This window comes from Anser brachyrhynchus (assembly GCF_964034855.1).
Source record: "Anser brachyrhynchus genome assembly, chromosome: W".
Classification (NCBI taxonomy): Eukaryota; Metazoa; Chordata; class Aves; order Anseriformes; family Anatidae; genus Anser; species Anser brachyrhynchus.
Window position 1 is genome coordinate 25,318,669 of NC_137704.1, and position 25,046 is coordinate 25,343,714.

Here is a 25,046-nt window from a genome sequence, read left to right on the forward strand (position 1 = left end):
TATCAGCGCGAGGAGCCGCGGAGCAGCGAGCTCATTGGTGGGGCGCCCCCTCCGGTCCTTGATGTTCCTCCCTTCTCATTGGCTGCGCGCCGTTGTCAGTCACGGGAACGCCCCGCCCTCCGGAGTGTCCCTCCCTGGCGCAGCCCCGCTCGCCGCATTCAGTGGCGGGTTCCGAGGCGGGCGGAGCTCCGGCGGATGGCAGCTGCTGTCGCACAATAGAGACAGGTCCTCGGCCAGCATCGCTCGGAGGGCAGCAGGAGGAGGCGGACACGCGCTCCGGTAACAATTTTCCAATTGTTAGGAAGGCCTCCGGCCCTTCCCCAGCCCGTCCCGCGGGGGCCTTTTCTGCGGGGAGGCGGCGGGGCGGGCATCGCCTCGGCCCCGGGGGTAACGCGGGCGGGGAGGCGGCCCCGAGGCCGTGTCCCCCCCGGGCACCTTCCCCCGGTTCCCCCGGGTCCATCCCGGGGAGAGGGGCGGCCGCTGCCTGCCGGCCCCGGCCCCGGCCCCAGCCGGGCAGCGCCGCGGCTCCTCAGGAGGAAGCCGCCTGGCCTGCCTGGAGCCCGCCCGCCCGATCCTTTGGGGTTATTTTTTTCACCTCTCGGCCGATTGGGGATAAAGAACCGGCGGTGCGGAGCCTCACAGGTCCTGCCTGGCTCTCACAGCCCAAGCTGTGCGAGGCGAAGGCGCCTCCGAGCCCCTTGGTCGCGGTGTCAGAGATGTCCAGCTGGTTAAACCCCCCCCCTAAAACACCCACGAAGGGCCCATAAAAAAGCCAGCCGTGCAGCCAAGCAGCCTTTTATGTGGTGTCTTTGCCTTCTTCCTTCCAAAAAGTTAGTGGCAAACAGAATATACGTACTCATATCCACCAGGGCGATGCAAAGAGCTCCGCAAGCAACTCGTGTGTGGGCAGCCAGGAGCATCTAATGCGCTGCTCGCCTGTGGTAAGGGGAACAGAAACGTGGTCCCGGCGTGTAATTTAAGGAAAAAAGCGTGCCTTAGTCCGAGGACAAAGCCTCTGATAACCCTGAGCAGCGGCGTTATGAGTCAGCAGCGTCAGCGCAGGCGACACTTGAAGGTTTTTTTTTTCCCCCTCCTGCAAGCTGAGGAAGTGTTAAAATGTGCGGTAGGGTGCTGGCCTCGGGTGCCTGCTACTCGCACGTCCATCCTTGCTGTAATCCTTTTCTGCACCTTTTCAGCAACAGAAGGAACGCTTCCATGTTGCTCGGGCTGCTGGCTGATTGTACGTGTGTATATTTTCATAATCCCCTTATGATTTGTGGATTGATAATTGTTATTGTCAGTCCAAACTTTATTGCACACCAAGGTTTCTAAGTGGTAGGCAAGCTTATACGAGGCATGACATCCACTAAAGGTGTTTTTTTTAGTAGGCAGCAGCCCTGTTTCCCTGTCTGCTCGCTGAGTTACTTTCCCAGAAGGAATTCCCTTTTGGAAGCGTGCGGCAGGTGGTGAGGATATCCTTGTTTCTCCCTCACTTTATATAAAATAATCTGTCCGTTTGGAAAGAAGAAAGCAGACGTAGCGTATCCGTGTACCTGTTCTCCGGAACAAAGCAGCAGCAGCTTTTTGGTTTTTTTCGGAGGAATTACTCTGCAATCTTTCTGAAGACTCTGCAGGAGTCTTCTTCGCTTCCAGGAGCCTTCCCAGTAAGACAAACCAAATAAAATCCGGGATGCGAACCCATCTTTCTGGCGGATTAAGCCAAAAGTACTGCTTCCGCGGTTTCCGCAAGCACAGGATGGTGGATTTTGCGGTGCTTTAGGCAAATCTGTCCCCAAAAACGTCCAAAAAGTAGCTCTCTGGTGCGTGCTAAGAGTTTTTTTTACGAACCGACACTCCAACAAACGCTTCAGCCCAGTTTTCTGCTGGGGCCGCGGGCAGCTCGCCAGCGTTGTGAGTTCAGGTAATTGAGATAACGCCCGCTCTTTCTGCAAACAAGCTCTGAAGTCAGCCTGCTTGATTTCTCTCCCTGCTTTGTTTGCTGAGCGCGTCGTATCGGAGAGAGTGAATTTCCTCTGCTTAAGTGCCCCGCGTCACCCGGCTTTCCTCCCTGTTGCGTGGCTTGTCCCAGAGAAAGAGGAAAGCGGCTGGGGACGGTAAAGATCCGCCCGCGGAAGGAGCAGCTCGCCGCTGGGCGTGTTAGCAGTGACACCTCCCAGCTAATCTGCAAATCTCCAGGTTCCCCGAGGAATGCCATTTACTCGGGACGTTGCTGGAGAGAACCGGGGATTTCATCACCGCTGCAGGCTTCCTGCTAATTTCCCCCAGCAGTGGCAGGTCAGTTCAGGGGACAACCGGCCTCGTCCCCTGCTCCTTCCTCCGCTTTGGGGCTCCCCTCTTAACGTGGCAGCGACCCCGGTCCCTCGTCCCCCCCCAAAACCCCGTCTGCGCCGCTGGAGGGGGGCAGGTGCAGGGAAACACTTCCATTTTTTTTTTTTAAGCAAAACCCTCGCTGGGAGGCACGTTTGGAGCCGGAACTTGCCTAATGGAATAATTTTCGCCTGCTTGATCGTTACCGAAGTGATGAAGCCGGCTAGAGGGTGCCTGGTTTGTGTCACGCTGGGGCAGGCAAGGCGTACCACGGCCTCGTTCCAAGAAGAAAATAAAGCCTAGTTCTGCTGACGCAGGTTTCGGCAGGAATTCCGTTCCTCTTTCAATTCCTCTGCCTTCTTCCTAATTCCCCCTGCTAGGGCACTGCCCAACCTCGGTCCTCTCTCCGCGTGTCAGTATTTTTGTGACACTGCGGCCCCCTTTTTTTCCCCCTCGCAACACCCTTCCCCCTTCTGTATCGGCTCCCTGCTTGATTAGCGAGCTAATTGACGAACCTAGGAGAAATCTGGGCCGCGATCTTGTTGGCTCCTTAAACGCTCATTAGGTGCAACGAAGGAATTTCAGTTTAATTAGAGGAAGATGAGGTGTGGTGTCTGGCCTCCTTGATTAGGGTGTTTATCGGTGACAAATCAAGGACCCTAGAAGCAGGTGGGGGCGCGTGCTGAGTTATGGCACCAGGCCCGGATCGCTTTCGGCTTCCGCGGGCTCGCCTTCGGGAGCGACGGTGAATGAGCAGCCCCAGTGAAAAACATTTTAAGACCGGGCTTGCCGCTCCTAAAGGCTGGCGAAACCTCATTTTGCTTCACCCATCCTGCTGCCGTAGAGTCCTTTCCGGCTGCCCTCCCTTCTGGCCTCCCTTTTTCTCCTTCCTGGCTGCCGCGAGGCAGTTCGGGGTTAGTTACCGCTGTGGTTTTGCGAAGGGTCTTGGGTGACACGCACCCGCTTCCCTTCCAACAGCCGGCTCCGAACCACGAGCGTCGATTCAGCTTGCTTCTGTGCCTCAACCTCTTTTTTTTTTTCTTTTTTTTTCTTTGTCTCCTCCTTCCCAGGTGCAGCGCCGAAACCATGTTCTCCCGGCTAAGGGCGGCCGCCGCCCCCTGCTCGCTGGCGCGGCGCGGCGCGCACACCAAGGAGAAAGGCAAGCCGCTGATGTTAAACCCGCGGACGAACAAGGTGGGGGAGCGCCCCGGCAGCAAACGTCTTATCTTCCGTCCGGTAACGGCGCAGCGGACCTTGTCCCGGGGAGAAACCGCCCCCGGGGAGCTTCGTTGGGCCACAGTAAAAAAAGTTGGGGGGGGTGGGAAACGAAGGAGTCGGGGATTATTTATGGGTTTACTGCCTGGACGCCCCAAGTACAAGGACTCGAAGTTCCGCCTCCTGCTCCTGCCAGCACGCGCTTCCCTTGCTCTGCTGCCGTTTACGCAACCGCTCCCTTGCACCGGATGAAGGGTCGCTGAGTCTTGCTCGCCGCTGACTTAGTTTTTGGGGGTTTTGGGGGCTCGTTGAGCCGAAGGAAGGCTTCAGCGGGTCGGGAGTTTCACTGGGCGGTTTGCAAAAGTTAACCTGAATTTCTTTCTCCGCGGGGAGCCGCAGCCCCTCTGTCCCAGTCCTGCCTTTTGCCAGGAGTTGGGACCGAGCCACATCAGCGCGAGACATCCCTGTGCGGGGTCACACGGAGCACCTAAAAATAAGCTTTGAATGGAGCTAGCGGGGAGGGAGAGGCATCGCGTTAATTCCCTGCGCTGGCAGGAACTCCTAACGGTGTCATTTTTTAGCCTGTTTGCTTTTCTCTACCTCCCCGTCCCCAGTTTCTTTATTTTTTTTTGTTAGAAGCAGTCTGGGAATACTGAATCAACTTGTAAACTAAAACTAACGGGAGATGAGGGCTTTCGGCGGGCAGTCCAAGCTGTCTGAACTGGCTGAGAGAGGTGACAAATGCGGCTGCCCCAGCAGGGTATTTCACGAGCAGCGGAGCTGCCAAGGCTCTGCTCCCGTACTTTCACCCTACGTTTTTAACACCTGCTTTTTCTCTTCTTCCCTGTCCTCTGATTTTATTTATTTTTTTCCCCCCTGTGATGCTTTATATCTCCAGTTTTCTCTAAATATTCTCCCCTTCCTTTTCCTTCCCGCTGCGGAGGTCGGAGGCTGGCTGGCTGCGGCAATGAGCCCGGGCTTGGCGTGTCGGGGGCGGAGGAAGGAGTAGATCGGTGCGATTTGTCCCGATCAGATTATCTCAGGAGTTCTCCGAGCTATAAACCCTTCGCCGTGCCACTGGAAATTATTTCAAGCCCCGTAAGCTTTTCCAAGTGCCGATTGTGCAACGGCGTTCAGAGACAAAAACAATAGGGCGTTTCTTATTGCTTCCCTGGTGTTAAATGTGGGGTTTTTTTACATTTTTTTGGGGGGGAAGACTGGAGTTCTCTGAGCACGCCGCGGTATTTTTCGGGGTTTTTTTTCCTCGAGGAGGAAGGGAGGGCGGAGAGCCGCGTGTTAATAGCAGGGGATCTACCTATCTCCTTCAGGGGCGCGTTGCAGGTTTACGTTTGGAGGCCGGGTTCGAAGCGTTCATTGTCAGGGCAGCTCGGCAAAGGTCGCGAGCTATATCCGTAATGCCCTTGCTGCTGCGGCCAAACAATTGCAGAACATCCCGTAACTGCGGCGCTGCCCTCCGTGGGCACTCGCGGTCGGCCGCCGCGGTTGATTGCTGCCGAGCTGCTCGGCGCCAGGGATTCGGATTACATCCCATTGGCCTCGGGACCTTTTTATTCCGCTGGAGATCCCCGCTGCGGCGTTTCGAACTTGTTTGGCCGCTTAAAACACCGTTAGGACGCTCAGGTTTGTTTAGGACCCGCAGCGAAATTCTTTGTATTTCGATAAAACTTGGGAAGCCCCCCGATGAATCGCCCAAGCGCGCCTCTCTTCCGGGTAGGTGGCCGTCTCCTCCCGCCTTGCGGTCGGCTGTACCGTTAATCCCGTGCTCATCTTTATTCGCTCCCCGATTTTTCAGCCCAATTTATTCCTGCGTATGCCTCAAGCGAATGTTTCTGGTAGGTCGCCTCCGTCTGCGGCGCCGGCGCTCGTAGCGGAGGCGCGCGTGACCTCGCCGACGTCTGGCAAATGGCCAGACAGCGTGTTTCTGATTCAGAATTAAAAAAAAAATAAATAAAATAAAATTAAAGCTCTCTGGACGAAACAAATCGAACAGGACAATGCGAGGAAGGATTGTACGAAGCCGAAGATCTAAAAGCGGCCGCTCCTTTTCCCCCCCTCCCCTGCCTGTTTTCACCGTGCTGGCCTGTGGCGCGCTGCTTTCTTTGGCTTGAGGAGATTTTTTGGGGTGTAAAATAAGCGATGCCCGCCTCCATTCCTTGGAAAACTGGGATAAATAAGTGGAGATGGGGTCCGCAGCGGGCTTTGTGCCCGGCCCCGCTGCTTTGGGGACGGGAGGTTTCAGGTCTAGGGGCGCACGGCCGGGCATTTGCTCCTTCTGCAGCTTTTATCAGCTTCCCGGAGGCGTGCGTGCTTTAAAAAGGGCTTCAGAAGAAGATGGAAGTTCGGAAGGGGTGGAAGAAGATGGAGCTATTTAATGTGTAACTAGTTTTTTTTTATCACCTGGCTGGAGAGGAGGTGTAAGTACCAAAGGTGCGCCCCGTTTAACCGCGGTCAGCTCTCCTGCTCCCGAGTCCCGAGCCGCCGGCACGGTGGTCTGGGGGAGGGAAGGAAGGAAACTGCCTGGCTTACGAGGTTTTGGGGCCCTAGAGGGGCTGGCCGATGGTTTTAGTAGCCCTCTTCTTGTAGGTTCAGCGTGGATTTCAAGTCGTACTGATGGGGGAAGCGTGCAAAGCTTTTACAGAATCATAAAATAACCTTTTCTGCTGCATTTTAGCACGCGTGCGTCCTGGCTTCCTCCGTCGTACGCTGCTGTTTCTGGAAGAACGCAGAAGAGGAATTAAAGTTTGGAAAGAGGAAGGAAAGCAAAGGGGAACGCTGTGTTCTGTCCCGTTCTCGTGAACACGGACAAACTTCGAATCCACGGCCGAGATAGCAAACGCACCTTGGATTCTTACGAGGGAACCGCGTTGGTTTGCTCCGCAGATGTGTTGCGCAAGGGTGAACTTTGCGATTTAGCCGAAGGAAGCCGTTAAGGAAATGGAAAGCCCCCGAACCCGTACGAAATACCCTTTATTTTGAGAGCGTTTACGATGCATTTCGAGGTTTTATGGCGCCGAGGTGAACGTGTTGTGATGATGATCAGAAATTACGCGGAAACCATTTGGTCTGCACTTCCCCGTGAAGTGGGCCGGTGTTCGTTTTCCAAACCCTGGCGTGTTCGGATATATCCCGCTTTTATATCTCCGTCAGGGGCTTGGAATGGGTCATCTGTTATAAATTACATCGTTTTTCAGAACGCTTGGAAGCGTTTCTGGTATCGGGTAAAGAGCATTCCCTCCTGTGCATGTCTTGCGAGCCTTTGCAGGCGGCGCAAAAAACACCGCCGCTAATAATTCTCTGCTTAGAAACATCTTAGAAACCTCTCGGTATTACCCAGTGGCGCTAATAAAAGTCACCCTTGCAAGATTCGGGTCTCCCGTTCACCTTTATGCCTAGTGGGCAGCTGGAATTTGTCTGCGCTGGTATTTATAGCGTCGCTTGCTCTTTGTAGCAGAAGCCCAGGCGTTAGGGCCAAAGCGAGGTCCAGCCAGTTTGTGGATTAAAGGCGCAGTTCTCAGCGATCCTAAAAAAAAAAAAACAAAACCTGTCAGCGCTTCGTTTTCTTACCTTTTTTTTCCTTCCCCCCGTGGCAGCGTGTTGGTTGTGCCGCAATAAATTTGTCTCCGCGTATTAATTATTTCATTTGAGGTCTTGGAAGCGTGCTGGGTTTTTTTTCCCCTAGATGCGCCCCCTGCTTTGGCCGTGCCGTCTAAAAGGGACGCCTGCTTTTTCCCGAGCTGCAAAGAAGATCTCTGTCCTGCAAGGTGCTGTGCAGGGACCGAGCTGCAACCCCAGTGTTTTTGCGTGCTCTGAAAAGAAATCGAGCCTTTTTTTTTTGTTTTCTCCTTCACGTCCTGACTTTTTCGGCATCGTTTTTTTCTGTTCCCAGCGCCTGAAGGGATGGCAGAAATACCGCAGCTGTTTACCGGCTGTGCTTAGCTCAACGTCCGAAATTCCTGGCCCTACGAGTGTGTTTTGTGTAGAGAAGTGGTTGCTTTGAGAAGAAATAAACTGCCGATGGGAACAAATTCGGAGGCAGCGGAGGAAAAAGGGGAAGAAAGTTGAGTCGTCTGCGGTTTCGTGCGGCTTAACGTTCCCAGGGAATCCTTCAACTTCTCTTTTGGAGGACGTGGAAGTGGAACTGAAACAGATCCAGAAAAGAATAAAATGGCTTGCAAATCATTCGCAGATAATAGGAAAAGGAGACACTGAGTTCGGTATTGTCACAACTATTCCGTGGAAGGTTGTCAAATATGAACTGTCATCCTTTTTTAGGGTTAAATGCTTTGCAAATCCAAGCATTTGCGAGTCTTTTTTTGCAAAATAGTTGATTTTTTTGTTCTTTTTTCCTCCTTGAGGTAGACTAGCTCGCTTTCAAACTCTTCAAATGTTTTATTACTACAGAACATTGCACAGAAGTAGTTTAAAAAACAGAGGCGGGCAGACCGCTTAAATCGGTGTAGCCAAAATAACCAGTATGAAACGTGATTTAAGTGAGCAAAGAGAAAAATAACGCCAAAAAAAGTCAATTTAATTATGTTTTTGCCTGGTTGCACACCATTAAAGAGTGCCAAAGAGGTCTAGCCTCTAAACTGGAGCTTTTTTGTTCATGTGCATTGTGCTTTATACAAATACCTTTGAGAGCCTATTAAATTATCTACAAGAGGTGAATATCTATATATATATAGTCTAATCTTACAGTTTTTATTCTAAAGTGGGAAATTATTGAATCTTTTCCGTGTGATTTGTGTGACTGCAGAACGAATTCGGGGCGTAATGATGAGATGTGAACCTTAGAAGCCTATTTTAAGCCTTTTTTTTTTCTTTAACCTGGCAGTACGAATCTGAAATGGGATTTTTTTTTTGCAATTTAACCCTTCTGAAACTTAATTTGTTCCAAACGAGGCTTTTTGGTCGTAGAGCGTTACAGTCCTAAGGGATCGGGCATTGCCTTGAGCAAAAACTGAAGGATTTGGGTTGAAATGTGATCTCAGTGGAAGCATTCGGGTGATTCGGTCGCCTTTTGGGGTCTGGATTAGTGAAAATAAGTGGGAAAATGCAGACGTAGAGGAAGCTCTTTGTGGCTGTGAGCGTAGGGAGCAGACTGGGTGACACCCCTCGTTCTGGTCAACCCTATATTTCTGGGAAACGGTTCAAGAGCCAGCTGTTGTTTTACTCCTAAACATCTGCGGTGGAATCTCGTAGCTCTTCTCCAGTTTCACACAGGGAAACGACATCTGGGAGAGGGCACCCGAGGACTCAGCGCAGCGGAAAAGCCGTGCTCAGGAGGGGCGCCCAGGCAGGAGAGCCCCCAGCGGAGACAAAAATGCCCAAACCTGCGCCCTGCGGCACCTGCTGTAGGATTGCACCCACCCCCAGAATATTTCTCCGAAGACACCCTGGTCTGATAACATTTGGGATATCTGAGGCGCCACGGATGTCCTGGAAGTGGGCAGTCAGAAGTGGCAAAAATAAATCCAGGATAAATAGAAACGCTGGAGGAAAAACAGCCGAGTCTTTCTGACCTTTATTTCTCTCGTTCTCACCTCTCTTTTGTTTTCAGGGGATGGCCTTTACGTTACACGAACGGCAGATGCTCGGCTTGCAAGGACTTCTGCCTCCTAAAATCGAGACGCAAGACATTCAAGCCTTACGCTTTCACAAGAATTTGGCAAAAATGACGGACCCCTTGGAGAAGTAAGCACCCCTCCGGCCTTGTTTTGTCCTGCAAGTAAATGGAAATGGCTGGAAAAAAAATATTTCATGGGGTTAACCAAAGAAGTCTGTGCCTTCATGTGTTTTTTTTTTCAGTTGTTGAAGGTTATTTTCGATTTTGCACAGAAAACTGCATTCATCGCGTGTCTAGATGAGGTTGGGGAGCGTTATTTTAAAATATTCCATAGTCGTAAGGCAACAAAAAAGAACACGCACAAATTAGCTGGTAACAAAGCTCAAACTACCTGGCAGCAGCTTGCTGTTGACCTTGCCGTTACATTCCTGTAACGTGTAAGGTTTGGGTGGCAGTTTTTGAGGGCACAGAACTAGTTTGGGGGCAAGGGGTGAGGGGGGGGGTCAGCTGAAGCATACTTAAAGCGTGTGAGGGTGAAAATAAATTGAGGGTTTAATAATTCGGTGTGAAAAATAGCATTTATCGTATCCAGTAGTTACTGCTAGGAAAGAATTGAGGTCGTGTTTCAAGCCTCTTAATGGGTAATCTCTTGAGATTTGTTTTTAACCCTCTGGTTGGATGGAAAAGTTGGGGGGGATTTTGATTCATTTCTTATTTTTGAATGCTCGTTTGTTTTGTGTTTAAGCTTTTTTGCTTGTTTCTTTCGTAGAATGGCATGTTTTTAGCATCCCGTTACCGGTTTCATACATGCCTATGCGTATCTACGTGTCCAGCTTGAGTGGGAAAAGGGATTTCGTGAAGAAAATAACGTGAAGTTTTTGCTTCGATGTTTTTCACCTTGTCTTCAATAAGCATAAACGTGTAAACCGTTAAATTGCTGATTTTTTTTTTTTGTTTGTTTGCTTGGTTTCAGGTATATCTACATAATGGGAATCCAAGAGAGAAATGAAAAGTTATTCTACAGGGTTTTACAAGACGATATCGAGCGGTTAATGCCGATTGTGTATACACCAACAGTGGGCCTCGCCTGTTCCCAGTACGGGCACATCTTCAGGAGACCAAAGTAAGAACAGCAGATGGATATCGCTGTTACTTTTTCTTGTTTTCTCTGCATTTCTTCCTTGAGGTTTGGATGTGTTTTATTTCGTTTTCCTTTGCATTCACCTGCACGAGAGTTGCTCCAGTTCGGGGCGGTAGAAGTTCATTAAATCATAACTGAACGCTCAGTTCATGCTGGAAAACGGAACACCTGAAAACAAAAGCGGTAATATGGCAAATAATTACCAGAAGAGGGGTTTCGGCCCCATTTCTAGCTCTTCCCAAGATGCCATACAGCTCCCTTTTTCCCAGGGGCAGCGCTGTGGCTTTCTGCAACGCTCGAAATCCCGTCTGTGGAACCGAAGACCTGTTGAGAACAGAGGATTTGGAGGCAAGCGTAGGTTAAAAGGGATCTCTGAAGGCCAGCCAGCGTCACCCTCTGCTCAGGAGGGGTTTCATTAGATGTCTTCTCCTTGAGGAAAAGAAACAGACGCTTCAGCTCTTCACCTGGGCTCTTTTCTGCTTCGTTGCCTCCCCTTTTCCCAGAGAGAAGCACTCCTGAAAAGTATTTCCTCCGTGTTTTTGTTCCAGAGTGTCCAAGTGACTGCATAGAAATGCATACAACAAATTGTCCTTTGCATGTTTTGTGTCAGTGATGGCAACACTGCAATTTTAAGAAAGTTTTACTGTTTAAATTTTAGTTTTACGAAGCAAAGTGAAATTTCTGATTGTCACCTGTAAAATCTTTCTTTTTTTCTTTCAGAGGATTGTTTATTTCAATCTCAGACAGGGGTCACATAAGGTCCATTGTGAATAACTGGCCAGAGAACGACGTCAAGGTACTGCCATTGTATGATTCTTCTTTCTAGTTGTTATTTCATCTCCGGAGGGCTTCTTGGCCAGCATTTGATGGGAATCTAAATGCTGAATAATGCCTCCTTGGCAGTTGTTTTGACAATGATTGCAAAACAGAGCTAATGAAGATAATGCGCATCTTGAAGAGCGGTGTTCTGTTCTGAATACGAAGCTCGTGTTTCAGTAAGCAGCGATGATGAGAACTAGATTTGCCAAACGGTTTATTTAATTATTCCATTTTTGGGGGGGAAGTGCTGGGGAACGCATCTTTGGGTCTCATGTTACGTAGCAGTAGGAGAGGTAGATTAGGACACAGAAGAGATGGTTGGGAAGCCCCCATCCCATATTTTGCCAGTAAATCCTGTTTGACCCAGCTGGGTCTGGAACCACAAAGGGAGAGGAGGTGGATGATACTTACCCAATCTTTTTGATGTCTGGATTTAGGGGTGGAAGTCATAAACCCAAGTTAGGAGCTGCCGTTCAACACGGTGGCTGGGTTTCTTCCCAGTTAGCTTTCATTTCAGGGATTTGGGCAGCAGCTTTCAGCAAACAAAAAGGGACGTAGCGGAGTCTAACGTTAAACATTATTGCTTCAGGGTAAAAAGAAATTCCTTGCGATGTGTTCTTTGTTTAACTGCACAAATATACCTGATTGTTTGCCAGGAAAAAACACGGTTGGTATCGCTATAAACTTTACAAATTCCAGTAATTATCCGTAGCTTCGCTTCTGTTTGTTTTCAGGCTGTTGTTGTCACTGATGGAGAAAGGATATTGGGTCTCGGAGACCTCGGGGTGTATGGGATGGGAATCCCAGTGGGGAAACTCTGCTTGTATACGGCCTGTGCAGGAATCCATCCAGATAAATGCTTGCCTGTGTGCATCGACGTTGGAACTGACAACACAGTGAGTTAGACAAAAACTTTGCCTGAAACTGTCGCTGTGAAAAGTATCTAATTAAAAGCTTTTAGTACTATAAGATGTTTATTCGAACACTTAAAGATAAAACAAACCATTTTGTGTAAGGATAAGTGATTTGGAATTCACTGTTACATCTGTGATAGAAAAACTCGGGTTAGTTTGACAGCCAAGTGGTGTGTTTGGAAGCAATTTGAATGCTGGAACACTGCAAAATAGATTGAAGTCAGCTGAACTGACTTTAAGAGGCTGGTAACGCGAATCGGATTTATTAAAGCAGTTTATTGTTCACGGTATCGATCCGTTCCGTTTTAAAAGTAGCTGTCACCAACCTCCAAGCGCCAGCTGAAATTCCTGAGCGTTGATACAGACTGGAAGCAGATACAGCAGCCCTATAAATGCAGTATCTTTGAGAACGGTGTGAAATGTGAACTCCGGGAAACGTATACGGAGGAAGTGATTCATCCTGCTGCTCTCTTTGATTTATTCCCTTTCAGACCCTCTTAAAAGATCCATTTTATATGGGCCTGTACCAGAAAAGGGATCGCTCGCAGGTCTACGATGACCTCATTGATGAATTTATGGAAGCCATTACAGACAGGTATGACCCTGAATATTCTGCATGGAAGTGTCTGATGGCAAGAAAACTCCAGGACACACCGTCCTTGTAAAAATCGCTTCAGGAATAAAGACAAGACTGATGCCTTTGTATTTCTGGCTCTGTAGTGACTTTTTTCTGTGACCTGGTTGTATTTACCTGTTGAATATGCCCGGAATGGAGATGGAGCTCTTTGAATCCCGAGGACATCTTCTGTCCAGAGATAAACATGCAGGATTTGTTTTAAAATACTTGTTTCTCGGTGAGCCTGATGATATTAATGTCTGCCACGTTCTGTAGGTATGGCCAGAACACCCTTATCCAATTCGAAGACTTCGGAAACCACAACGCTTTTCGGTTTTTGAGAAAATACAGAGAGAAATACTGTACCTTCAACGATGATATCCAAGGTATACCCTTTGTTCGTGTTCCTGATGTACGTGCCAAAAGGTTTCCTAAACAAAATCTGCCACGGAGATCTGTTCAACTCCCTTCAGGTTTGTCCTGCTTTTATAGGGACGGCTTCGGTGGCCTTAGCGGGACTGCTGGCAGCACAGAAAGCCACTGGCAAGCCAATTTCGGAGCAGAAGGTGCTGTTCCTTGGAGCAGGAGAGGTGAGTTCTCGTAAGCTCTCTAGAACAACGCAAGATCTAAGTGTATTATATTTCCTGGTCCTGCAGGATCTGTGGATTCTTTGAATTTCTTTGCAGAATTCTTTTTAAGGCACAATGAAATACATCAACAGGAGGGAGTGGCTGCTTAAGGGATGCTATCTGAAAGCGGTTCGCCATCTGCCAGGGCTCAGTTTTTCACTTTTTTTGCATGGATTTATGAAAGCAGCGGGGAGCTGTGTGTAGATGGGGGGGGGGGGGGGGGGAATTTACCGTAAAATTATGACTCAGTAGGAAAGGGAGGAAGCACATCTGTTAATTTTTATGGCATTACTGCTGTGGTTTTCGTGGGAAGTTAAATCAGTGGCTGTTTGCAGCAGGCGCTTGCTGGTGGCGGTACCAGCACCGTGCTCCTTGGTACATCAGCAAAATTGCTTCTACGGTGCTGACAAAATCACTTAATTAGCTGAAAAAGCCTCCTGCTGGGCCAGGTCCTGATGGCGGTAAGTGGCTGATGCGGTGGCGTTGCCTCTGAACCGAGCCCTGCTCCGCGCCTCCCTCTACCTGCCAGGCTCAGCACCGTGTGCAGCTGGTGCAGGAGGAGGGAGGTGGAGGGGAAGCACTGCCAGCGTCCCCTTTCTGCCCTCCATCACAGGCAGGAGAGAGGTTCAGAAAGCGGTTAGGCACAAGCCGCCTGGCTGCGGTTCCTTGGCAGGAGGCCTGCAGCACTACCTTGTTCCCCGTGTCCAGCTGGGCTGCTTTATTGTGGCTGCTTCACGGGGCTGGCACGGGGGCAGAGCACGCAGGAGAGCTGCCTCCCTCTTCGGCTCGAAGACGTGATGCCGTCGATGCCAGAAATCTGCTCCAATCCAAGCAAACAGCGCTTGCGTTTCAGAGCTGACCTAAGAAATTAAGTCGGGGGGGGGGCGATCTTGAGCAGATGTTTGTGATGACAGACCCCTTTTTGTGACTCTTTTAAAAAAACGAAGTCCTTTTATCCCCAAGGCTGCCCTGGGAATCGCAAACCTCATCGTTATGGCCATGGTGGAAAATGGCGTTTCAGCAGAGGAAGCCTACAAGAGAATATGGATGTTCGACAAATACGGATTGCTGGTTCAGGTAGGGGTGCGCCAGGCCTTGAAATACCACAGAAATACCCCTGCTTTACGTGTCCTCGTCACAATTAAATCAACGTTTATCCGTAGGGCCGAGAACAAAAGGTAGATTCCAACCAGGACCCATTTACGCATCCGGCTCCAGAGCAGATCCCAAAGACGTTTGTGGATGCAGTGAATGTACTCCGGCCTTCCGCTATCATCGGTAAGTCAGCTCGTTTCGTTTCCGTTTCCACGACTCGTCTGTTTGTTGCATTTACTCTTGCTAACGTTGCCCCCAGGAGGCTGGTGACGGTGATCTGCGTGTCTGCGAGATGGAAAAAGCGAGGATTAGGAAGAACTTCTTTCCCGAAAGGGTTGTGAGGCATTGCAACGGGCTGCCCGGGGAAGTGGTTGAGTCGCCATCCCTGGAGGTCTTTAAAAGACATTTAGATGTTGAGCTTAGTGAGATGGTTTAGCGGAGGGCTTGTTAGTGTTAGGTCAGAGGTTGGACTGGGTGATCTTGGAGGTCTCTTCCAACCTCGATGATCCCGTGATTTTTATTTATTTGTACCCGTGTGTTTGGGCGCGGTCAGAAATACCAACACCAAGCGAATGCACGTCGCACAGGTAACACCCAGCTAGCGTGAATCATCTGCGGAGAGCCTGGATTTCCCGCTCCTTTATCGGGGTAGCGATAAGTGGTCTTTACAGAGATCAATACGAAAAAAAAAAGCACATGAAAATAGGTATTTGGAGCACGTTAATTAGGTGTTCCTGTGAAAATGAGAATTTTAAGCAGCCACCAGCAGAGCAGTGCCTGGTCTCGGTCTCCTCTCGCAAGAAATGTGATTCTTTGCTCCGAGTGGGGGGTCAGCTGGATCTGCAATCACCGTCATCAGCCCTCAAGCAACCACATCCTGATTTTTTCATCGTTTCCACTTACTTCAGGGGTCGCAGGAGCTGGGCGGCTCTTCTCTCACGACGTGATCAGAGCGATGGGCTCTATCAACGAGCGACCGATAATCTTTGCACTGAGTAACCCCACGGTGAAGGCTGAGTGCACGGCAGAGGAAGCGTATACGTTAACGGAGGTACGTGATGTTTAGGAGCGTCGACCTGTTGGCACTTGGTAGAGTATGTTGGCGACCCTCTGTCCTCGCGTTCCCCTGTCCCGGGGTCTGTAACCGTCTTTGAACTGGCTGCTAATTTCATCTCTTGAAATCTTAGGCTTTCAGGGGTGGGGCTTTTGAAAAGACATCTCTTTTTTTTTTTCTTTAAGCGCAGTCCCAGATCTAGCAACTCATCTGTGTAAAAATGAGTGGGTGGAGATCTTTCTTTGTGTGTTGATGCAGAAATGTGAACCTCTTCCTTCCACTGTTAGCGCGGTTGAGTTTTCAGCGTTAAAACCTCGCTGGTGTTAGCTTCGCAGAGGGAAGAACAGAACTTCATCTTCTCCAGTACAAGCCTGGATTCTCTTCTAGGTCAATCTTCTTGGAGAAAACCTTTGCTACAGAGATTTGCAGGTCCAGAGCGAGCCATAGACAGAAAACATGACAGCCTCTGGACAAAATCTAGCTTTTGATAGCAAACGGGAACACTCTAAAATGAAGATTATTGAATATCTCAGAGAGATTTCGTTAGCCAGAACAGTGGCTAACTGTCTGAGGGAGAATCAGTACCAGGTTTGCTTGCGTTTTTTTTTACGGAATATCAACCAAGCAGTAGATGTTTTCTGGGGAGGGATTCGTTTGCTCTTCAACCTGTGGCTGTGCATAGAGGCCCAAGGAGCAGTTGTATCAGATGCAGAAGCCAGATGCTGCTGGTTAGATTCAAGCGTGGCAAAATGATCGCCAAAGGAGCTGTGTTTACCCCAGAAAACGTAATAATACCCTTCCCTTCAAGACACAGGAGTCACCTAGAAAATTCTACCCAATGTTACTTAATTAAAGGAGTTCGTCTTGCAATTAAGGATCGGAGCTGCCAGCCCCACGCCCCTCGTGGCCTCAGGACCAGCCTAATCCCGGCTGGTGTGAAATCGTTCACCAAGCCAGGAGGAAGTCTCGAAGGAAATGAAGACATCACCGCTAACGTTTTATTCCTTCTTCCACTAGGTGGCACCTCTGAAAGCCTGGCGGTGCTTTAGTGCCCTCTGCCACTGTGTGTTTGTATTGTGTGGGCTTTTGTTGTCTTCTAATTTTCACTCTTTTGGTCTTTTCCTTAAATGGATGGCGTCTATATTTTGCTACCTACATAAAAAGGCTGTTGTCACGGGTCCCCTAACATTCAAACACAGTCCCTGAGCCTTCATCCTCTTTGATAATTTCTTCTCAAACACAGTGGTCCTGGGAAGCCTCAGATATTCTAAGTAATGTTATTAAATCCATCATGCAAAAGAAAGTCAAGATTCTTCGCTTGCTGGGATTTTACTGCTTGAGGAAAGGGTATATTTAGCTGGAGGGTGTATTTCACACTCCAAACTCCGGATTTGTTTTATTATTTCACACTGATTAAAGTCCTTTTCGAGGAGGGACAAGGCGGCTGCGTTATTCACTCCTCCCGGAGCTCTCAGTTTCAGAGACAGTAAGGTAATAGCAGCCTCCTGGCCAGGAGTGAACAAGTGACCTTTTCTTACTGTACTTCGATTTCGGTCTCCTTTTGGAAGTGCCCGTTACTCTGCTCCCTCTGTACAGTCCCTGTCGTGGTGTGTCCTGGCTTGTGGCCATGGTTCCTGGATAATTCTCTAACGGTTAACACACAAGTAATATTATTTTTCATTACAAGTAGCTCCTCTATCTCTGCTGCCTTTAAGAACAATGAATGGCAAAGCAAATAATTATCTTCCATTCCTTAGGAAGCTGCACGGTTCGATGTACGTGCTTGCCTCTTTTGCCTTCCGGATGTTTGCTGCAGAAAGAGGTGCTCACCGCTTTTCTCTCTTCCAGGCCCTTTCGGGAAGGGGAAGTTGTCGTTCTGGGGACTGCAGGGATTGGGTCGGCGAGGGGTTCGAGTCTGCGCTTCTATCCGGCTGCATTCAGTAGGGCCGTTCGCCCTTTTGCCTTATCGCGTGCTTGGGGACCTTCCTGATTCAGTCCGAGAGCTGGCAGGGATCTGCAGGACACGGCTGTCCCCGTATTTCGTAACGGCTTTCTTTCTCCGTGCCGCCGCCTCTTGAGGAACCGACTCGCAAAAGCGGTGATCGTTTATTTCCCTTCGTTTAACAGGGACGGTGCCTGTTTGCCAGCGGCAGCCCCTTCGACCTGGTGACTTTGGAAGATGGAAGAACCTTCAAACCAGGCCAAGGAAACAACGCTTACATTTTTCCGGGTAATAACCCAAATCGTCTTCCGATCTTTTTAAGGCTGGGCCGTTAGCATCTCTTTCTGGGTTCCCTTGCTTCCCTAGTTAGTGCGGCAGCGCGAAGGAGAGCTGCTAACGGCGTTTAGCGATGAGAACTTGCTCCGAAGAATGATTGAAAGGAAATTAGTTAAGGATGGGTGCCACGCATGTGATGTGCGCACGGCGGGGCTGCTTCTAAGGAAACAAAAGGCTTATTAAAGGCTTTGAGGGCCGCTGCGCCATGGGTTCTTCCGCTTGTTTGCCTGGGGGAGGAGAAAATAAGTGTCAGGACAGCCTCTCGAGTTTATTTCCGCACAAGAGAAGCGTCAGAGATATTTCTCTGCTTCCCCATTTTCTTTCCCTTTCTTCCCTCAGCTGCTAAGCTCCAACCCCCTGTCAAAAGCCACCTGTTAGGGTAAACGATTAGCCCGCGTGGTAATAGTTCCTTGAGCGTGCGTAGGAAGCTACGGGAGGAATTAAAAATAACAGCAGCTTCTGGGCAGCAGGCTGCGTATTTGCAAGTGATGTGGCCCTAATCGGCGATAATTTTATTGTAGGCGTGGCTCTCGCTGTGATCCTCAGCAGTGTTCGACATATTAGTGATAAGGTTTTCCTAGAAGCTGCTAAGGTAAGTGTGGAAGCAGAGTAGGCTGCGGCTTCTGACCCGACAGCGCACGGCGCGATGAGCGGTTCCTCAAATCTTGCCGAAACCCGAGGATTTCCTTCGGGTTTCCTTTGTGCCTCCCTAGAGGGGGGGAAAAAAAAAAAGGGTTTCGATCGAAGACGGTCGTGAAAAACATCAGCGCCCATTTCAAATGTAGATTTTCGGCCGGAAACCGAGCACCCAAATAGCAAATCTTTGCGTGACTTGCCTCCCAGCTTCGCGGGACCTGCGTTTTCCTCCTGCCCCGCTCTTGCTTCCGCTCCCGGCGGTGCGGGCGGGGACGTGTGAGCTCCCTGGGCTCCCATCCTGCTTTTCTGCTCTGAATCAACTGCAGTCCTGTAGGCGCCTGGTACTCATAAATCCCGTGGTTAGGGGTAGCTCAGCCTCCGAAAAACTGGGTCTTAATCTGTCAAATATTTACGAGCCTGATAACGGGCACGGATTGTAGAACTGACCTCCGAGAATATCGAGATTTTTGATTGCCTTATTCCGCTGCTTTAGGGAAAACTCTAGTAGCGAGAGCACCACAGCTTGCTTCTCTCAGGTATTTAGCATGTTCCTGATCCCACTCGGCAGGTAACAAGTTGTTGCTTTTCTAATTCCAGGCGTTGGCGGAACAGTTGACTGACGAGGAGCTCGCGCAGGGAAGACTTTATCCCCCGCTGTCTAATATCAGGGAAGTTTCTATTTATATTGCTGTCAAGGTGAGTGTGAAACACGAAAGTTTCGTACAAGTTTTCACATAAAAGTGTGCTGAAAGTGTTTTAGGTGGATATTAGTGCACGGTGGAACCCTTGGACACTAGGTGCTTTGGGCACAACAAGAAAACAGCCCAACCCTTTATGCGTTTTATAGGAAACATTCTCGGGTTTGTTGGATGCTTCAGTTTGGCAGTGGTGATGGGGCCAAAATTGGGCTCTTCGATTTCTGAAACGAAGTTTTCAGAGCCCTGATCGTTCGGGAGTTGTGAAAAGACTTCGGTGTTTGGCTTTATTCGGATCGTAAGTCCCAAATGGAAGCGCGAACGTTGCGCGGATGTAGTAACAGGCACAAACCGCGTGGTGGTTTAACTTTGCAGGTGATGGAGTTTCTGTACGCAAACAACATGGCTTTCCACTACCCTGAGCCTGCGGACAAGAACCGCTACATTCGATCAAAAGTTTGGACCTACGAATACGAATCCTTCATGCCAGACGTGTACGACTGGCCTGAGTCCAAGGTTCACTGACGGACCAGAAGATCGCACTCCTCAGGCAGTACCTTCTACTCTGCAGGGATCCCTTTTTCAGACCAATTTCAATCATGACCTTTGAGTCCTGTAATTTATTTTCACTTATTTTGGTGTCCCTTTGCCCTTCTCCCTTGATGCAGATTGCTCCCCGCTCCCCCAAGTTACCCGGTGAACTGTGTGGATGATGGCATCCATTGCGGGATCGAGGGAGAGCTCTTCCAAATTAATTCTAAAAATGACGTTGCATTTCTGCCTTAGAGCCCTTACCACGCTAAATAATCTGATTAACAATGTTTTAGCTGCACGTGCGTGATGCTCCCTCGTCACTGCTGATTTCCAGAACGATTTATTTCTGCTTCTCGTAATCAGTCTTCTGATTGTGTCCCGGTGGTGTCACACAGCATTATTTGTGACAACACCAGAGAGAATTCGTTCAAAAACAAAAGCTGGGGGGGCAGCTTAAGACAAATTTAAGTCTGTTGGGCTTTCTGCTTTGTCTGATACTCAAAGATGCCCGTGTCCAGACTTCCTTGTGGCATTGGCTGCTCTCTTTCTCTGAATGTGCTTCGAGGAGCAGCGCGGTGCGCGCGCGTGGGATCCGCAGCAACGTTGCATTTCGTCTTTTCGGCATCGCGTGAAATCTGTTAGGAGGCAAAATGCGAGCTAGTTAAAATTATCCTAGGAAAGCCTGAATATATATTAATCACGTATGAGCTTGAAGAAAAGCAAAGCTGTGCTGTTATCTCATCAAATACATCGCGTAAAGGCAGAACCTGAAGTGATCCACGGAAATCTCGGAGAGATTTTGCAGGGAGATTTTTGCAGTTGACTCCAAGGTGACGTACCGCCGGCTTTTTTGTTCCGTTTCTTTCTCTTTTCAAAGTTCCTGTTCCTCTCAGCCGCATCGTTTCTCCCTCCCGTCGCCTCGTTTTCCCAAAAGGACTCGTGTATGACTTTTTTTATGACGTTGCCGACTCAGATGCCCCCGAGCGGGACTCGCTTGCTGCGTTGAACAACCAAACCCCCCCGCCCCAGAGCCGGCGAAGCCAACCCCGAAGGCGTTACAGGCAGCTGTTGACGCGCACGCTGACGGAATTTGGGCTCAATGATTCTTGTGGCCCCAGTTCAGTTTGCACCCAGTGAATGTCAGACTTGAACGACCTAATGCTTAGAAGTTGCAAGTTGATCGCTTCACTCTGTTTACAGATTTGTCACTTTTGTTTATTTTTCTGTGAAAACGAAAATTTCTAGGTGAATTTTTGTCTCCTTTTCCTTGCACATTTGATACCGATACCACAACGTGCGTTCCTCTTGTTGTTTTTTTTTTTTTTTCTTCATATCAGCTTTGAGTGCCCTCCGTTTCTTTGTTCTGCGGGCAAGGACACAGCCGTAGCTACAGGCTGGGGTCTTTGTGACAGCAGCAAGAGTACGTCTTGAACAGAAATAAAGGCGATGCGCTCTCCCACGGCGTGCTGGAGTGAAGCAGAAAAAGGACAAAAATAAAGTAAAAAGGTTGCACTGGCTAAATAAATTACAATAGATCTGCAAGAGCTCCGTTGGCAAACAAAGCTGGAATCCAAAGAGGTGAAGTAAAGCTTGCTCACCGGGACTTACCCGTGGCAAGCACATCTCATGTCCTTATTTATGATGGAATAAATAAAGTCTCCGCAGAAGTGTGCAAAACAGACCCAAAATACAGCAGGGAAAGTAGTCTCTGTACCTCCTTAGACGTGATCTCTGTCATTTCCAGCCTAGTCACCGATTTTAAAGTAAAGTCGATGTAGCGGAGAAAGAACAGCGAGCTTTTGGAAGGCTTTGCCTAAGTGTGAGGAAAGAAGACTGATTATGTAAATGCAGAAAACGGTGACGTGGGGGAAAGACCGCGCATTCAAACTGTGGTAAAACGCTGTCTGGTGGGGCTCTAAGTGCCGCGTTGCCAAGCCGTGCGACTTAACGTGGTTCGCGACTTGTACATGTGAGTATATATACAGAAAAGACCAACGCCTACACGTGATGTTTTTACAAAGAACGCTTTTTTTCATCTATTTTTGCTATGCCCGTTTTTGGCGTATTTAAATCTGTGACCTTACTGGAGAAAAAAAAAAAAAAAAGATTATTTATTTAGCGTACAATTGTTTTTACCTCCTGAAAACGCACCTCTTGCCGAAGCCCGTGTGTCAGTGGAGTTCTGCATCACTGAATCCAAATACGTTGGCAACGCACACTTCCTCACTTCTTCTGACGACGTACTAATTAGGCAGAAGAGTAATGAACGTATCCTATGCACTGATCTCGTGTCCTGGCTGAGACTGATCGCAAAGGCAGGGCCGTCAGTCCATGATTCTAACTTGGTTTTACAAAATAAAGCTCTACATCCGTCTCTTCGGTCTGGTATTTTTTTTCAGGCAAGAAGCGGGATTTGGCCATACTTAAAGAAAATCTGGCGCTTGGGAAAACAGAATTACCTGCTCCCAGCGGGAGGCTTGCTTTGGGCAAGAGTGGTCTCGGTTCCCAGAGGGAGCTACCCCACGGGAAATTGTTAGTGGCTTCTGTCAAGCACGGGAAGGGTTTGTGCTATGTGAAATGCAGTCCTTTCCCTTCCTGGCACGGGCTCCCTGCTGTCTTTAAGATGCCACGCTGGATTGTTCAGAACTGGCTGGCAGCGGGATTTGCCAAAATGCAAACGTTTCTGCATCTTTTTTCTGTAAATCCCACCACGCAGGTGAGGAAAAAAAAAAAACACAACAATCTTTGAGGCTCCAGTTACGCAGTACAGTTGTGCCCCTGTATGGTTGCAGATGTTTCAGAGCTCTAGAGTTCGACTAATCCGTCCCAGTTACAGCAGCGAAGTGGTACCAGTAAGGTTTTCTCCGTGCATGCATGCCCATAGACATTGTTTAATCAGGTTCTGCAAGTCATCTCTGATTTGCAATATTCTACAGAATTCTACCTTCAAGGTACAGCCGTACCTAGGGATCAGAACTTCCCGTTCAATTCAGTAGCTTATTTTTTTCCAAGACTCGTAGTCTTAAAACCAACGGGAGCAGGACCGAGCATCTTGCTAGCAACATATAGAAACATCTGAGTGAGGAGAAGTGAGAATATACGGCTGTTCCCGTGTCGTGTGTAATATCCTTTAAAGCCCAACTGGGACTTGCCACCTCTCTTCCTGGTTCTCTTTGTGAACTGTGACGTTTCACGACGATGTGTTTTGTTTCCCAAACTTAAAACCAAGTGACATTTCCCGTGCAGATCGGTGTTTAACGTGTTTCCCATGGTAGGTGTGTGTTCTCTGTACTGTTTTTTCCAGCGTGCTGTTTTGCAGAAGGGGGTAAAGCGACCCCTTGTCACACAATAACTAAAGGAGAAAGACAACATACCTTTTAGTTTTTCATTAGCAGCCTTATTTAGTGAACACTGCAGTAAGAGGGTTGGGATCAGCATTCTGTAGCTACAGCTGTTTAGTTCAGCTGACTGGGCTTCAGTAAATCCAGATTTTCTTACTTTTAGGGCTTGCTCCAGGTCTGCTCACTGTTAAGGGTGCAGATTAGAGCACCTCTGTCACTTAAATAAAGTTATCTACTAGACTTTCAGGTAAGGACTGTAAGGACAGTACGGTTTGGACTTCAGTTCTGTGTTGGCTGGGCGTGCTATTCCTTAGTTTAAGAAAACCCCTGCCATTTCTGGATTCTTTACAATGACACAGTTACGAACCGTACCGCTGTCCCCTTTCCTAACAGATGTTTGTAACAGGCAGGGACTGCTGTTACACTGAAGGCTGGAGCAAGGAGAAAATCTAGAGCAAAGCTCTAATTACACCCGCTCGACAGCTGAATTTGAGTAACGCAATTCCATTGCCTCTGGTGAAGGGACAGCTAATTCTGGAGGTAGCTACCTTGACCCACCTACCCGCTCCTGAAATACGTCTCGCCGTGGTATCAGAAAGCCCTTCTGGGTGAACTCTGAGGAAAATCCAGCACGAGACTTCTCCACCCTTTAAGTAGTTCCTTTCTAAAACAGAAGCACAAATCCTTTTAGGACCACACAGCGGTAAGATTGACGCTTTTTCGAGAAACGAAATAAAACAGCAGAATTATTTCTACCTTAGGCGTATCTACCTTACACAAGTGAACGTAACTCTGTGCTGCGGTGCTTGTGAGACCCTAGCCTGACCTGTCCAGGGCTGGCTTTACTGGGGAGGGTCATTGCTTAGTTGAAACTAAAATTGTATTTAAATGTGAACTGTTTTTTTTTTTTCTTCCTCCTTTATATGCTGTAATTCTATTGAAAAGTGTGTTCTGGTCTTCTATTTTCGTAGTAAAATGCATTCCCTTTGCCTAAATTATATTTGATTTTGTTTCTTCTAAAACCATAATGCTTGACCTATGTAGAATTTCTATGAAATCACCCAAATCACCCACATTTTTTTACTTTTAATGTTTTTTTCCCTTGGTCTGCTTGATTTTTGTCCCTCGTAAAGGCTCGGCAAACCAAGCAGGTAGTTGGACTGCAAGCAAAGCGATTAAAATTTTTCTCTCGGAAGTTTTTGTGGAACATCTGGCTGTTTCACAGCACTCTGCACTGAGGCCTCGAAGGGTCTGAAGAATCCTTAGATATATTTTAAGAGAGAAAAAAAGAAGTCTTAGGTGTAAGAGGCCTGCGGCATCCCCTGGCACGACCGGGACGCTGCGTTTTGGGATGGGTGCAGGCTGTACCCTACAAGCAGGTGTCGTGGTGTGTCGTGTGCCATCGCACCCGCATTGCTTTCCAACGTCAGGGTGCTTCATCTAGGGGAGAAGACTTCATCGGGCGGGTAAAATTTGGGGTGAATTAGCAGGTTTTAGGTGGGTTGTTCACCTGGGGGAGCTGACTTCATCGGCGGGGGGGGGCGGGGGGGAAGGGGGGATATTTGACGTGAATTATCAGGTTTTAGGTGGGTTTTTGTGACTATTTGTAAGGATTGCTGCTGAAACGTGTATGGCAAATGAGGAGAAAGCTCCTTGCGCGTGTCCCTCAGTGCACGGCATTGGTAGTTTGCATCCTTACAGAGGAAAACGCAGCCTGCCGGCTACCACAAGCAGGGCCGGGAATCGCATAAAAACACCACTTCCACAGTCCCCAAACGTAAAAACCCCGCCGAGAGCACGGTGCCGCTCCGCCTGGCCCTCAGCAAACCCCAAAACCCCGAGGGGTTGGCGATCGGGACCCCGCTCCCCTCACGCCCAGGCCCCGGGGGAGGCCCCGCCGCCGGCCCGGCCCCACGGAGCGCGGGCTCCGCCTGCCGCCGCCGGGGCCGCCCGCACGGGTAGGGCCGGGGCCGGGGCCGGGGTCGGGGCCGGGGAGGAGGGCGAAGGGGACCCCGGATAGCGGGGGGGGGGGGCCTGAGGGAAACCCGAGGGGGTCGGCCGGTGCCGATCGTGGTCGTGGCTTTCATTTTGTTCCCCTTACGGCGCGGTGCTGAGGGCGGGTGGAAGGCTACGGAGGCGCTTGTTAACCACCTCCCCCCCCCCC

At 49.3% G+C, this 25,046-nt stretch overlaps 2 protein-coding genes and 1 long non-coding RNA gene across 9 annotated transcripts in view; 2 read left to right on the top strand and 1 right to left on the bottom strand.

Annotated features, from left to right (window-relative positions):
- The window catches only part of ME2 (malic enzyme 2), a 25,807-nt gene continuing 761 nt past the window's right edge, over nucleotides 1–25,046 (top strand). For 2 of the 7 annotated variants that reach the window (XR_013942806.1, XR_013942807.1), the window contains exons 1-16: nucleotides 1–279; nucleotides 3,399–3,522; nucleotides 9,125–9,258; nucleotides 10,104–10,253; nucleotides 10,992–11,067; nucleotides 11,825–11,986; nucleotides 12,496–12,599; nucleotides 12,897–13,006; nucleotides 13,113–13,210; nucleotides 14,213–14,326; nucleotides 14,413–14,527; nucleotides 15,253–15,395; nucleotides 17,526–17,628; nucleotides 18,198–18,268; nucleotides 18,910–19,008; nucleotides 23,276–24,840. Coding sequence is in view for 4 of the 7 variants with exons in the window: in XM_080571978.1 (XP_080428104.1) it covers nucleotides 62–279; nucleotides 3,399–3,522; nucleotides 9,125–9,258; nucleotides 10,104–10,253; nucleotides 10,992–11,067; nucleotides 11,825–11,986; nucleotides 12,496–12,599; nucleotides 12,897–13,006; nucleotides 13,113–13,210; nucleotides 14,213–14,326; nucleotides 14,413–14,527; nucleotides 15,253–15,395; nucleotides 17,526–17,628; nucleotides 18,198–18,268; nucleotides 18,910–19,008; nucleotides 19,383–19,532 (1,971 nt within the window). In the remaining 3 variants the exon portion in view is untranslated. Of the gene's footprint in view, nucleotides 280–299; nucleotides 2,296–2,459; nucleotides 2,646–3,398; nucleotides 3,523–9,124; nucleotides 9,259–10,103; nucleotides 10,254–10,991; nucleotides 11,068–11,824; nucleotides 11,987–12,495; nucleotides 12,600–12,896; nucleotides 13,007–13,112; nucleotides 13,211–14,212; nucleotides 14,327–14,412; nucleotides 14,528–15,252; nucleotides 15,396–17,525; nucleotides 17,629–18,197; nucleotides 18,269–18,909; nucleotides 19,009–19,382; nucleotides 21,918–23,275; nucleotides 24,841–25,046 lie in introns of those variants that run through there. The other 5 variants (XR_013942808.1, XM_080571980.1, XM_080571978.1 and 2 more) reach the window with 5 other exon arrangements.
- Nucleotides 7,084–7,931, top strand: LOC308184690. Its single transcript, XR_013942819.1, has 2 exons — nucleotides 7,084–7,325; nucleotides 7,451–7,931. It is a non-coding gene; the product is annotated as an uncharacterized lncRNA (long non-coding RNA).
- The window catches only part of LOC308184687 (uncharacterized protein), a 13,684-nt gene continuing 9,466 nt past the window's right edge, over nucleotides 20,829–25,046 (bottom strand). The window contains exons 2-3 of the mRNA XM_080572006.1: nucleotides 23,445–23,546; nucleotides 20,829–22,893 (exon numbers count right to left, since the gene is read on the bottom strand). The gene's annotated coding sequence lies outside the window, so the exon portion shown is untranslated. The remainder of the gene's footprint in view (nucleotides 22,894–23,444; nucleotides 23,547–25,046) is intronic.